Source organism: Halictus rubicundus, chromosome 5, assembly GCF_050948215.1.
Source record: "Halictus rubicundus isolate RS-2024b chromosome 5, iyHalRubi1_principal, whole genome shotgun sequence".
NCBI classification, from domain to species: Eukaryota; Metazoa; Arthropoda; class Insecta; order Hymenoptera; family Halictidae; genus Halictus; species Halictus rubicundus.
In genome coordinates this window covers 4,533,402-4,547,331 of record NC_135153.1, presented here as the reverse complement: position 1 = coordinate 4,547,331, position 13,930 = coordinate 4,533,402, and the positions used below count along the sequence as shown (strand labels likewise).

At 42.2% G+C, this 13,930-nt stretch overlaps 1 protein-coding gene across 1 annotated transcript in view; it reads right to left on the bottom strand.

Annotated features, from left to right (window-relative positions):
* Toy (paired box 6 protein twin of eyeless) overlaps positions 1–13,930 on the bottom strand; it is a 73,812-nt gene that overhangs the window by 44,387 nt on the left and 15,495 nt on the right. The window contains exons 2-3 of the mRNA XM_076787637.1: positions 3,548–3,800; positions 3,283–3,463 (exon numbers count right to left, since the gene is read on the bottom strand). Of these exons, the coding sequence (XP_076643752.1) occupies positions 3,283–3,463; positions 3,548–3,800 (434 nt within the window). The remainder of the gene's footprint in view (positions 1–3,282; positions 3,464–3,547; positions 3,801–13,930) is intronic.

Below are 13,930 nucleotides of genomic sequence, written 5' to 3'. Positions count from 1 at the left end.
TGTTTGGAAGACGGACGCTCCGGAGAGGATTCTTCGGGGTCGCAGAGGGGCCGGCCAGTGGAGGGTGGACAATACGAGGTCCGCGTAATGGACCGATTACCCCTCCTAAGCGATCGCATTGACGAGACTTTGATTAGGGTCGAGTGGCCAGATCCGACGGGTAAGTACCGACCGGGTGCGCACCCTGATAAACCGCCGCCACATACAAAGCGGACCCGCGCCGCGTCGGCCCGAGGCATCCCTGGACGTAGAGGACCCGCGCGCCTTCGTGGTCGCCGCGGTGCACTCTTGCGGAGTCATTGCGCTTTTCTTTGCCCGGTTGAACCGCTTCGCTGCGCCGCGCCGCGCCGGCAGCAGGGTCATTTGCTAATTGCGCCCGGAATGACTGGAATGTTTCGACGTTATCGAGCTACTAGACTTCCCACACGGTTCCACGGAGCTTCATTTCGAGATTGGACAGTCACTCTTAGATTCAGAAGAGAATCGAGAGAGATAACATCGAGGACCTTTGAAGGTTTCAAGAGTGATTCTAGTCTAGCAAATGTTTTGGACTTCTGGAAAAAGAGCCTCGTAGTGTCAATGGTTCCCCTAATACTGAGAACTATGGGCCATTTCGCGGGAGACGCAAGGAGGTCCCTCGATTGACGATGGTACCACGAAGATGAGAGGAGAAGGTACCTAATTATTATTTTTTAGTGGTATGCACAGTTTTATGTATCTACACACTTCTAATCTAACAAATGTGTTGGACTGTTGGAGAATTGCCTGACAGTGTCGGTGTTCCCCTAATACTGAGAACTATGGGCCATTTCGCGGGAGACGCAGGACGTCCCTCGATTGACGATGGTACCACGAAGATGAGAGGAGAAGGAACCCAATTATTATTTTTTAATAGTATGCCGTTTTACTTATCATAAGTACATACAGTGTTTATTCGATATATGTCCAAAACACGGGTCTAGCCAGGGACATATATCGGGTAGGAGATACTATTCTTTGATCCACGCCGAACGTAGAAAGGGACAGCGAAACTCTAAAGGCCTCGGTTCATAGTTTTGGGACCTTTATCGGTTAGGCATTTGGGACATCTATAGAGCAAACACTGTACTTCTAATCTAACAAATGTTTTGGAAAACTTCTGGAAAACTGCCTCACAGTGTCAATGCTGCCCTAATATTGAGAATTATGTGCCATTTGGTAACTATGGTCATTTGATCTAATTATTAATCATCGATAATAGCAGGTATTACACATTCGTACAACCCACAGTTGAAATTCCTGCTACAATTTGACGCAATTTTAGTTCCATTTGTGTCTCGATAAAATTCTGAATGGACGAATTAATTATTAACCCTCATGCGTTCTTCAAAGTGAAAATTTACCTATTTTCTTTTTGCAAATATTCTAGAACGTTACAGTCCATTAAATTTGTACTGTAAGATGTATTTTTTAAAATTTCGACGTTATGAGTTATAAAGTATAGTTTGTTAATTTAAAATGTACAGCAAAAACGTGTGATGTATCATCTTAACACTTTATGTACCTATGCCTATTAATAACATTCTTAGTAATTGCGTTGTATCAAAAGGACGATTAAAAATCTTCTTTTAGAAAATAATCTCGAACGAAATTATTGGCCCACGTTGCTCTAGGCGTGACTTGTTGATCCACGACAGAAAGTGTTATTGCTGTTGAAAGATTTATTAAAACGTTCTTTGCCATGGGTTATAGATTTTTAAGAAATTATGAAACAATCCCCGGTGGTTAAAATATTTTTGAGCAGCGTATGAGGATTAATGCAACTGTACTCTACTCGTCGACATTGGACGTAAGGAACACTAAAATGGAGCTAGTATGGCTGCCTTATAAAACTTACAAAATCGAATTCATTTAAATATTTTACAATTTTTACAATAATATATGTTTGAATCAATAAATTTATTCAATAATTTCCAATGTAAGCATCGTTCCAACTTGAATAATTGTAACATAGAAGATTTAAAATCATTTAAAATTGCCACCAATATTATCATTTTATTCGTTACTTTATTTGAGACGAGTATTTGAAACGAAAAATTATTTAAATTGAACTGAAAATAAGAATACTTTTTTTCATGATATTTACCAAAGAGAAACAATAAAGTGGTTGAGATGATTATTTGTTATCATATTTCAAATAAAATGCGCTTAACCAAAACCGGAACAGGAGCTAGCTTCAGTACATCAGTACAACACTACAAAACTAAATATCAATTTGTCTTCCAACGCTTGATGAAGCAATGTGCTTGCCGAACGTTGAGAAAACAATTTGAACGACCCCCGGTGCTTAAGGTAAACGTCCCAGTTAATATAATTAAAAATAAAAATTAGTAGCATAAAGTAGAAGCACTCATTAATATAAATAAAAATAATCATTATATAAAATTAAAAGTTATTAGTTAAAAATGATTATTTTGAAACATGTGTCATAATAGATATGACAAATCTTGAAGAATTTCTTAAGCTTTTACTAAGAAATCTCGCTAATTTATTAAGGGAATATTTCACTATATCTGATACTTTATGTTACGAGAATGAACTAATGAAATATCTATACTTTAATATGTAAACCAAATATTCGAACGTGCAAGAAAATTAATTTTTTTACTATAAAATTATAAGATTTACATATTGGGACAACAGTTCCCTCAATGTACCAATGGGGGACCGTTGTGTTCTATCAGTAATTGACCAATCAGCACGTGGCTGCACGTAGCACAGGTGAGTTTTCATGTGGAGTTTCATGTAAATTATAATAAATAGCGTTTATTTCCGACATCCGTGTATTCTTGAAATAAGTATATGTACAGTATTTTGTACATAACCTCAAAATTTTAGAATCATATAAAATTAAACTTTACCTTCCTTTTTTTATAAATTAAGCATGGCAGAAACGAAAAAGCAAAAATATACACAAGATCAATGAAAACAAACTTTTGAAGCTGTATCGGAAGAGGTCACAACTAATATCGTACAGATGTGTTCGGTTAATGGGACAATGTAATTCAGGTACTGGGACATGCACTCTCAGGTCGTCCTCAAACTGGGACACTGTACCTTCTCGTATAATCGTTAAAATAAATACGCCTAACATGATTTTGAGTTTTGACTGTCCTAACTTGCAGTAATTACATTGTATTAGCTACCAAATTAGGCAAAACATGTTTACGTCCGGATACTGGGACGTTGACCTTACACTCGAAAATTAACGAGTATAAACTGTATGAACGAAAGCGAACTTACGCTGGGTATGTTGTCGTTATTGCAAACGCCCTCCTGCAGCAGCCTGTCGCGGATCTCCCAAGCGAAGATCGAGGGGCACTCCCGTTTGTAGTCGGCGATTTTGTTGACGACCGGCGTGGTCGCGACGCGCGGCTTGCTGCCGCCGATTGCACGCGGTTTGATCGAGCCTGTCTCGTAGTACCTGCAAGAACAGAAAGAGGACGGTTTCTGTACTGTTAGCGAAATCGTCCGATTGTCTCTCGTGCTGTGATCTATTGGGTATGACCTGCCGAGGATCTTGGAGACGCATCCGTTGCTGACTTGCAGTATGCGCGATATGTCGCAGGGCCTGGCGCCGCTGTGGGCCAGTTCGACGATCTTCTGCCTCGTGGAGTCTGGCAATGGTCGGCCATTGACGTAAACACCGCCGAGCTGGTTGACCCCGCTGTGTCCTGCAGCCGAGCACCCAAATATTGAGTTCTGTCCGACCATAGAACCCCCGCCAATACCCGCACCACCCCCGTGCATCAAGTCCTCCTCTGTGAATCAAAACGCCCGGAAACGTGTATTCTGTCACTTGGTCAGGGTGTCTGGTTGGGCAAACACCGGCCGAGCGTGTCCGCAACGCGCGCACAACGTTCTTATTAGCCTAATTACACCGGGGGACATCGCGGACACGCCGCGCCGCACCGGCGGCTGCGATCGAGCGCACGCCGCCGATGATCTTTCGCGTGACAACGGATCTCTATGCATCGGCGAAAATTTCGTTGCAAACGATACAGTAATACTGTCTCCATTTATGTGAACATCGGGACCAAAATGTCATTTACAGTTATTTACAAAACCTCAAAAATAAATTTCTTGTTGGAGGTGTGTCACGTTGTTTGATCGGGTGCTCATATAATGTGATGGTCTTATACTTGCAAAATGATCAGAGTTCGAATATTGTCTTCAATCGACATGCAGTTTTCCTGTCGTGAACTGCGTTGTCAGAGTGCTCAGTGCAAAGTGAATAATATTGAAGGGACTGTGTTAATCTTAATTCTACAAGATGGATGCTGTTCCAAGAAGTGAATAGAATGTTTATACGTACTGAAATATTTAAAATAGTTCACGGTTACGTTTTAACGTGTTATTTTAAGGGACCCAATTACTGTGGGGGTACCAATTTTAATGTAAAAAATTTAATATCTCTTCTTTAACCCTTTGCATTCGGCTGTCCCCTCTAAGGGGACATTATGAGTGTAGAATCTATGGCTCCGAGTGCAAAGGGTTAATATTCATTTAGCTTTAAAAATAATTAATATAGGCACCCCCATAATTATAATTTATATACACCCTCCCATAGTGATTGAGTCTCTAGTATACCTGTAAACAAATCAGTCTAGGACTGGCAGTGCCGTGTATTTACTTGTTTAATTCACGATATAGTAGAACCTTGGTGATCCGTTCTAATGATAGTAACACGTGTTCGGATAATAGAACAGATGCTTAGCTACAAGGTTACGTTTCATGTAAATTCTAGTTTCTCAGCAGTCAGGTGTAATTATTAGCTATGTATATTGGGCCCAAGAAGAAGATTATTTATTGATCTCAAAGTAGTGGATTGAATAATGTATAAAAGAAAATTGCTGTGTAAAGAATTGAATAAATTTCATTATGGCTGCCGTGGAATCATCGGAAGCGTTGTACAATAAATCGTGTTGAATAGGTGTAGATCCTTTCCCGATAATCGAGGTTCTACTGAATCGTCCACTGAGCAACAAATATGCTACGAATTATGTTATATTTGGTCTCGTTTCGATCAGAAAAATGTGACAAATATGTCGGTAAAAGCTCTATAACAAAAGAAAGTTTTGTCTCTTGGAGTGTCATGTTCTTCAACTTACACCCTGCACTAACGATGATAAAATCTTCTATTATCTTTTTAGTTCACTGTTTATTACATTACAATAGAATGTTCGTAATAAATTGTACACATTTAGTTCATTCTTCCGCATTTGCACACGTTGCAAACTCAAATTTTGAACGCGCAGTATTTGGAGAAATATAATTTTGCACACACGACGGTGAGAATGGTCTTTCGTGACTTTTTCCATTTGAGTTATGCCTCCCTTCTGAAATTCCATTAACAAAAACAAAAAACAACAGAAATGACCTCTAAATGTCCTCTAACAAAAATTATGTTACAGCTGCATTTTACATTTTCTCGAAACCGATGATGTACTCTTTTACAGTGTCTAGAATAATTGAATCGAATGATATTAAAGAAGCTATTACATTTAATGACGTAGCGTCGTGTTTTTCATCGAACAATTTATGTTAGTTCACAGTCAGCAAGTTTAACCGCAAAAAGTCACTCCACAATTCATAAGCAATGAAACCGTTGCAAATATATTTTCACGAATTAAATATTGTGAAAAATATTTATGCGTCTGTGCGAAACGAAAATAACGAAACGGGATTCCACGTGTTTATTACGAGGTAATAAACAAATATCTGATTCGATGTATAAGACCGCGTGCAACAGTTTATGTGTTGTTCCGAATTCATTAAATAGACAGAGCAAACGAACGCGACACGATCTCCTCTCGTTATGCATTTGCAATAATTTGTAAAAGACGCATGTATGCGCGAATAAACAACGAAGCTGTTTAATATATTCGTACCGCGACGGTAGTTATAGTGTTCGCGACGCGTCGGTATTTAATCCACGCGCCGCGAGAGGGTGGAGAGCTCGAGTGTCGCATTAATTCCTGTGTCCGCAAACACCAAAGAGTGCTCCAACAATATTTGCACTCGTTAATCGGGGGAAACACACGATGCCACGGTTAACTTGTTTTTCGCCGAGCGGGTTTGTAAAAATCGATAAGCTTTTTGTTGAGTTTAATGGGGAAAAACGGCCGCAAATGATGGGACTCTCCGCTGTTCCCCGGTTCCCAATTCGCCAATTTACCGAATGTGATTTATGAAACAAAACAACAAACATTCGCCGGAGTTCCGTGTCGTAAACTGTGTTTTTACCGGTGCCTCTCGAAAGGGCATTAAACGTTTGGAATCCAAATCACTTTCCACTATTTTTTCCGAAATGAACGCCGAACTCGCGAGCGTATAATTAATCAAAATAGAATTATACCCTCTCACTTGAAAAAGAAAAACACCGAAGTCCCGTACACGGACAATAGCGGACTGTGTATTTTCAAATGTTTCAGAAGCGTGGAACGCGCGTCGAAGGATTCGGTGAATTTTTCCTCTGCCGTTGCATACTTATTAAACTATTCTAAACTGTAAACGAAGTCTAACGAAGTTTTAATTTTCTTAGCCTTCCGAAACGTATGAATCCCAAACGTTCGATTACGAATGTACGTTAGAATACGACAAAGTCATAAATATTACAGTGCTTAACCCGGCGGCAGTATGGAGCACGTACGCGGCAAAGGGGAGAGGAAACATGGCGTCGAGTTTAGCTCGAGACAGGACCACAAAAGGTTAACGTTGCCAGGTGCAAAAGAGTCAAGCGTGTTTCGTGTGCACGAAGAAACAACGGACGAACGTGCAAAGTGGGCCTTTTACCCCTTTTGTCGGTCGCCTTTCTAAATTCACGTGGTAACGCCGGCAGCGCGCGAAGAATAAGGGGTGGAACGAACGCGTCGTGACTCGGGGTACACACCGGAAGTGAAAAAGAGAGAGGACGAGGGAGGGGGTGTGAGAGAGGGAGAGAGAGAGAGAGAGAGAGAGAGAGAGAGAGAGAGAGAGAGAGAGAGAGTAGGGGAGAGATTGAGCGAGAGACACGAGTCGGCGCGGCGCAAGGTGCCGGGAAGGCAGGCACGGGCTAAATGCATCTTGCAATTAACGAATTTAATTAATCTCCCGCTTTTGCGCCCCGCAAAACGACAAGAAATAGTGGAAACGCAATTTGAATGGTCTGGCCGTGGCATGACGCGGCGCCGCCGTGTGAAACCACTTTCTGTGTAACATCGCGCCACGCGTTTTCATCAGCCTTTACCGTCGCCACAGGAGGACAGGGATTCCACGCGTTTCGTGCTTATTTCTCGCCTCAAAGAGACGAGCTTCCGCGCGCGCACGCCCCCGACCATCCGTCACTTTTCGTTGCCTTCTGTCACTCGAACGCATCCTTCCGCGGCCTCCGACGCGACAATTGCGAACGCACACGCTCGCGATCCCCGGCGGCTACACGTTTTCGTCCAATTACCGACGCAACAAGCTGTCCCCCTCGATTGAATTATTCCTGCATCTCGAACTCGACCGCCCGGACCTTCCTGCGAAGGTCAGTCAAATGCTAACCCCTTGCACAACAATTTAATTTATGGCGATCATGCGTTTTCTTTGATTTTTTAGAAGAACAAGAACCTAGACAGGGTGTTTTCGAAATCATGGTACAACCGGTCGGTTGACGATTCTATAGGTTGTATGCAGTGGCCGATTTGAAAATGCAGACGTTAGGACACGTTTTAATCAAGAAATACTATTGTAGAAGATTTCGTTCATTCGTAAGAAAAGTGACACAAAATATATTTGTAAAAGGAATTATAGTAATAAATACAGTCTTCTCTCGATATATGTCGCCAAGACCCGGATGATAAATGTCGCGGAAGTATCCCCACTACCGCGGGGTACACCTCGCGAGAGGCATCGGACCCCGAGGAGTGTAAACATAATACGGGTACGACGTTCAGCGTGGATCAAAGAATAGTATCTCCTGGACGATATGTGTCGCTGGCAAGAGCCGTGTTGCTGACATAAATCGAGAAAACACTGTACATAAATTGTGGTGTACTTCGTAACTAATGTACATGACAATTAACCCAGTATGCAAATAACAACAAATTGTTCTACATTTCTAGGGTGGTTATATGCAATAAAAAAGATTCGCAAGTTTAGGTAATTCTGAAATGGCTCTCCTGTAAAATTTCCTTTCTTTGACTATCAAATTTTTTATTTAACACTAGAACTACCGCATGAGTCAAAATGACTTGCTCCTAATTTTTGCTTTTAGAAATAATGAAATTATAAATATGTTTTCATGAGACAATTTTTTAACAAACTTCTCTATCGAGGTAGATATTTAAACAAAACTGGTACGAAATCTAAACAAATGCAATTTTGTTGTTATTATAAGGCAATGTAAAACAAGTAAATTGACGGGAACATTATGCGACGCGACACACAATTGGTGGAAACACGATGGTGGAAAGAACTACAAACTAGGAATAACATTCTCGCAAATGAAGAAAGTCATCGACCAAAAAGTTCAATTTCTACCATAATACTAATGTTATTATGAATATGCTAATTATTTGCTTGTTTTGATCAATAGGATTTATTAAGAAGAAAGTTGTGTTTGTTTAGCGTTACTGTCACCAATCGGAGATTCAAGAAAGAAGGAAATAACAATTTTTTGCTTGACGGTCCGCTTTCGAGAAATATGTGTTTGAAAATCAGTCGGGTTTGTGTCCTCCAGTAATTGCAGTACAGTGAATTCTCGATATATGTCAACAACACGGGTTTTGCCAGCGTCGTGTATCGTCCAGAAAACATACCCGAGATGTGTTATGTTTACACCCCTCGGCGTCCGAAGCCTCTCTTGTGGGGATAATTCCGCGACTTTTATCATCCAGGCCTTGGCGACAAATATAGAGAAATCACTGTAAGTAGAAACGGACGGTCATGAACAGACGTATCAGCCGATTCCAGTTTAATAGCGCTGTGCATCCGTCGAATTTCCAAACTCGGTTTGCTCAAAGCGAGACATCCAACAGAACAATATCTTTTCTTTTTTGCGAACTGAGTAATTAATAAAGCCGAAACGAGAAAGTTAAAATTGATCTGGGTGGCACTTTAGCCATGTTGTATCCTAAAAATCCTAATAAAATTCGATTTGTTCGAATATATAATAATAATATTTCACATTTATACAATTAATTTCTAAACCTACTCAGAGATTGGCGCTATCAACATGTTTTCTCATCAGTTGGAACACGACTAAAGAACAAACGGTTAAAGAATTTTGTAGTAAAAATCTGTTACTTCGTCCGATTATTATCGAGGCATAGTTGGTTCAGTGTTTTGTTAATTATTTCGATTTGTCTAGCCAATAATTACCGGTACTCAATACCACAATCGGAAATTATTACGCCAACACGTCTATTCGATAATTGCACCGCGTGTAAAACGTTTCAGCCGGCACGACTGGAACGAAGAGGAATGTTACCGACGGAATACCGATACTTTTTCTTCGCATAAATAGATTACAGATACGTCTGGAAACGAATAGGCATGATGTTGCCGGGAATCACGTCCGTCGCGAGCAGAAATAAAATCCCATTCGATTATGCATGCCCGGTAAAAGGAACGATAACGTCACAACGTTAAGATATTTTCCTTGATCCGATTAAAATGGCGGCCGCCCTTCGGCGGTACGATTTCGCCGCGGCGGATGTACGATGAATATTCATTCGACGGCGAGTTCAATAAACATGTATGTAAATGTACGAACGAGACACCGAAGTATTTTTCATGCGAATGAATCGCCTCTTAAGCGCCTATCCCACGCCATTTTCGTACGACAACGTTGGATTGAACGTTCGCGTCGATTAAAGATGATCTAAAATTACATAGTACGCTCTTTCATGGGAATTTCAGATTATCTTGCGACCAGCACGTTTTGCTCTGTGAGCGGCACTGTGTTGGTTCGTACACGTGCATCGACGTTGTGCACTTCGCGCAGTTTGTTCTCGTTACCGACCGATTTTATTATTACATCTCCGAGTCGGGAGAGAGTACAGTGAATTCTCGATATTTGTCAGCAACACGGGCCCTGCCAGCGTCATGTATCGTGCAGGAGACATACCCGAGCCGTATTATACCCTGTGGAATACCCCGCGGTAGTGGAGATAATTCCGCGACGTTTATCATCCAGGTCCTGGCGACATATATAGAAATGCCTGTGGAATGACTCAATCGAACGGCTTACAGCCATATTCCTGCCAGAGGCCTTCTTGTGAGGCACGCAGAGTACAGTGAATTCTCGATATATGTCAACAACACGGGTCCTGCCAGCGTCATGTATCGTCCAGGAGACATACCCGAGCCGTGTCAGGCGTAGAACCACCAAACAGTAAATGCAACTGGCATACATTGCCTTATAATAACAACAAACTTGCATTTATTTAGATTTCTTACCAGTTGTGTTTAAATATCTACTTCGATAGAGAAGTTTGTTGAAAAATGTTCTCATGAAAACATATTTATTAAGAAACAAATTAGGAGCAAGTCATTTTGACTCATCCGGTAGTTCTAGTGTTAAATAAAAAGTTAGATATCTACATCAGAACTCAAAGTAGGACCTCAAAGATCCGCTTTGCACCTTAAACCAGTGAATCGTTCATTCATAAGAAAGTTGACATAAGTCAAAAGAAGGAAATTTTATAGGAGAGCCATTTGAGAATTACCTAGAATTACAAATTTCTTTTGTTGCATATATAATCAATCTAGAAATGTAAAATAATTTGTTGTTATGTAGATACTGGCTTAATTGCCATGTACATTAGTTACGAAGTACACCATAATTTATGTACTGTGTTTTCTCGATGTATGTCAACAACACGGATCTTTCTAGCGACATATATCGTCGATACTATTCTTTGATGCACGCTGAACGTCATACCCGTTTTATGTTTACACTCTTCGGCGTCCGAGACCTCTCGAGTTTCGTGGCCCCACGCGGGGTATACTCCGCGGTAGTGGGGATAATTCCATGACATTTATCATCCAGGTCTTGGCGACACATATAGAGAAGACACGGTATTTATTACTATAATTCTTTTTATAAATATATTTCGTGTCACTTTTCTTTTGATTTCAACTCGCAAAAGTGTGTTACACGAGTCTTAAAAAGCGTAAAAAGGGAACGAACGATCACGCGACGGTATCCTTCGCCGCGACAAAATTTCTTCCTCGTTCTGACCACTGATTGGAAAATGTTGACCTATAACAGGTGACGCGAGTGTCCACAGTGAATCCCTTCGTCGCGCGTCGGCGGCCGATACTCGACCGTTTATTTACGCAGACGCTGATAATCCATCCATTCACCGATCACCAGCGGCGCAGATCAAGCAAAAACCGTGTCCCTTCGAACTGACGCGTCGCAAAGATAGATCATCTTCGAAGCATCGAAATCCCGGCGCGTCGCGTCCGTCACGAGGATGCCCCCATGGCACCCTTTGTGAACTGACACGAGAAACCGTAGGTTTTTCATGAGTTTAATTCATTATAAAGAGGGTGTGACTTGTACACGTACGCGAAGAGACGGATGAAGGAACGCACAAAGTGTAAGCTTTCCTCTCCCCACCTCCCTGTCCTCTCTCTCACTCTCTCTCTCTCTCTCTCTCTCTCTCTCTCTCTCTCTCTGACGCTTTCTCGTTGGTTCTCTTAGTCTCTCGGCAACGTCTCGTGCGAGGAGAGCGAATCGTCCATAGCGCACCGACGACCCGAGCCGTCCGCACACATTCTTTATATATAATTTCGCGTTAATCTACGCGACGACCAGCGCAAAAGCGAGTCATGCCGCAAAGTGAGGCAAAAAGGTTCCACTTGGCTGAGCGTGAAACGGGACACAGATTAAATCCCATCCTGCCGGCGCACGACGTCGTGGCAGGCACCCTTCCTCTTCGTCCGCCCCCGCCCTCGATCCAACCCTCATCCACCCCCGTCTCCAACCGTCCTCCAACCCCTCCGGCAACCCTCCGCCAACCCCTCGTCGTCTCGCTCTGCCTCGTAGCCTGTCCCTCCCCTGCTCGACCGACCTTTTCCCTCACCAAACAACCCCTGAACCTAACGCTCCTAACGCTACCGCCCTAGACAAGAGGGCTGGGCACTAGGAAAATTTCTGCCATTTCGTTCTCTTTAAGCGCGGAAATGCTTGCCTGGCATTTAACGCATATAAATACATTCCGTGCCGATTAAGTCCTACTTTTTTCTTTCTTTTTTCTTGTTTCTTTTTCTTTTTTGTCCAACGCCTCGCGGAGATTTCACCGACGACACCGGTGTGCCTTCTGCCTTCGCGCACGTGCACCGAAACCCTACCGGAAGGATCAAACGACCCGACCCTTTAAGAGAGAATTCTTTCGCGGTAAAGGGCTCGGGATAACAGCCGAAAGTTTGAAGGACAGTTATCTCGGGTCACTAGCTTCCAGCGTGTAGTCTAATTATAAGTGTTAATTAACGGGCAGATTTATGGTGGGGAGCTTGTGTGTGTGTGTGCTCGCGACGGAGAAGACAAGCCCTGTGCTCTGGAGCATCGTTTTGTCAGCCTTTTTTCGAAATTTTTGTAAACAAATCAGACGGCTGTTTTCGGTGTCGAGATTTTCCACATATATTTTCTATTATTCGGACCATACAATATAATTTTTTGATGTGAAAATACTTAACACTGAAGGAGCTATAGTTCCTCGAAGAGGGGCATATAAAATATGGCTGACACGATTCCAGCCGTTCTATTGGTCCTAAACAAAAAAAGGAAGTAGCATTTTATATGAATGTAGTTACGACATGAACGGATTTTAACGAAATATTTAACGAAATGGCGGCAGTTCGACTTTCGAATTCTGATTTTTTTTTTTTTTTTAGACTTTTTCTTGATATTCGACAAGTTGATCGCACATTGGATCTTGAGATGTCGTTGCCAGCCATGTCAGAAAATAAAGTTTCGAGAAAAATGCGTTTAACGTTTCGACTATCAGTTGCACGTATACAATACATTATATACAATTATATATCATACGTTCTATGTAAACAAACATCCTTTCGCGGACATATTTTTAAAAACACGTGCTTTGTGAAATCGCAAAAAAGAAACCGAGAATAAAACACGCGGTGCCCCGGAGCTCAGCCTTGTTTTTCCACTTTGGCGTTCAATGCGTTCAAAAGATTGCTACGCTTTCAAATAAAATTCCGCGGCCGGCCGCAGAACCTTCGCGAGAACATTCGCGTGATACACGACCGAATTGCCAGATATATTCCGTTCCTTTGAATATTCTCATGAGGCGGAAGTGCCCATAGAACCGAACATTTTCGGCGAGGAATGAAATTCGCTTGCGAAACTCCGACGTTCGTGCACGTCCGCCTGCACTATAATCTGCCGCGAAGCGTTGCTCTTTCGCAATGCGTGGCATCCGCGACCGCCTCCGCGATATCCGTGTTCCGTTTTACAGCGTTCTTTATATCCGCCCGTAGGGCGAAACGCGGAAAACAAATGGCGGCCTGTAAACCGTCCGGGGCCACTTCTGCTCGGCGAAAATATTTTCCCTTCTAACGACGCCGGCAAAGCGTTGCAGGCACCAGCCCCGTCTACAAACACGCTTCGCCACTCCGTCTTAAAACGTTGTTGCCGTTCCCACAATTTCTCCAAATAACCAACAATGCGCCCCGTTTATTTAACTCGGAACCGAATTTATCGCCGTGGATGCCTGCCCTTTTTTCCAAACCCTCGCGCAGCAAACGCGCGTAACAAGAAAAGTAACAAGAAACGTTGGGTTGTCCGGAATGTTCGTGCCGATTTTTAAGGGAAACTGAATCGCAGTACATTTATTGAATTACGATATACATTTATTGAATTATTATAAGTGCCATTTTGTTCCATAATCTTTCT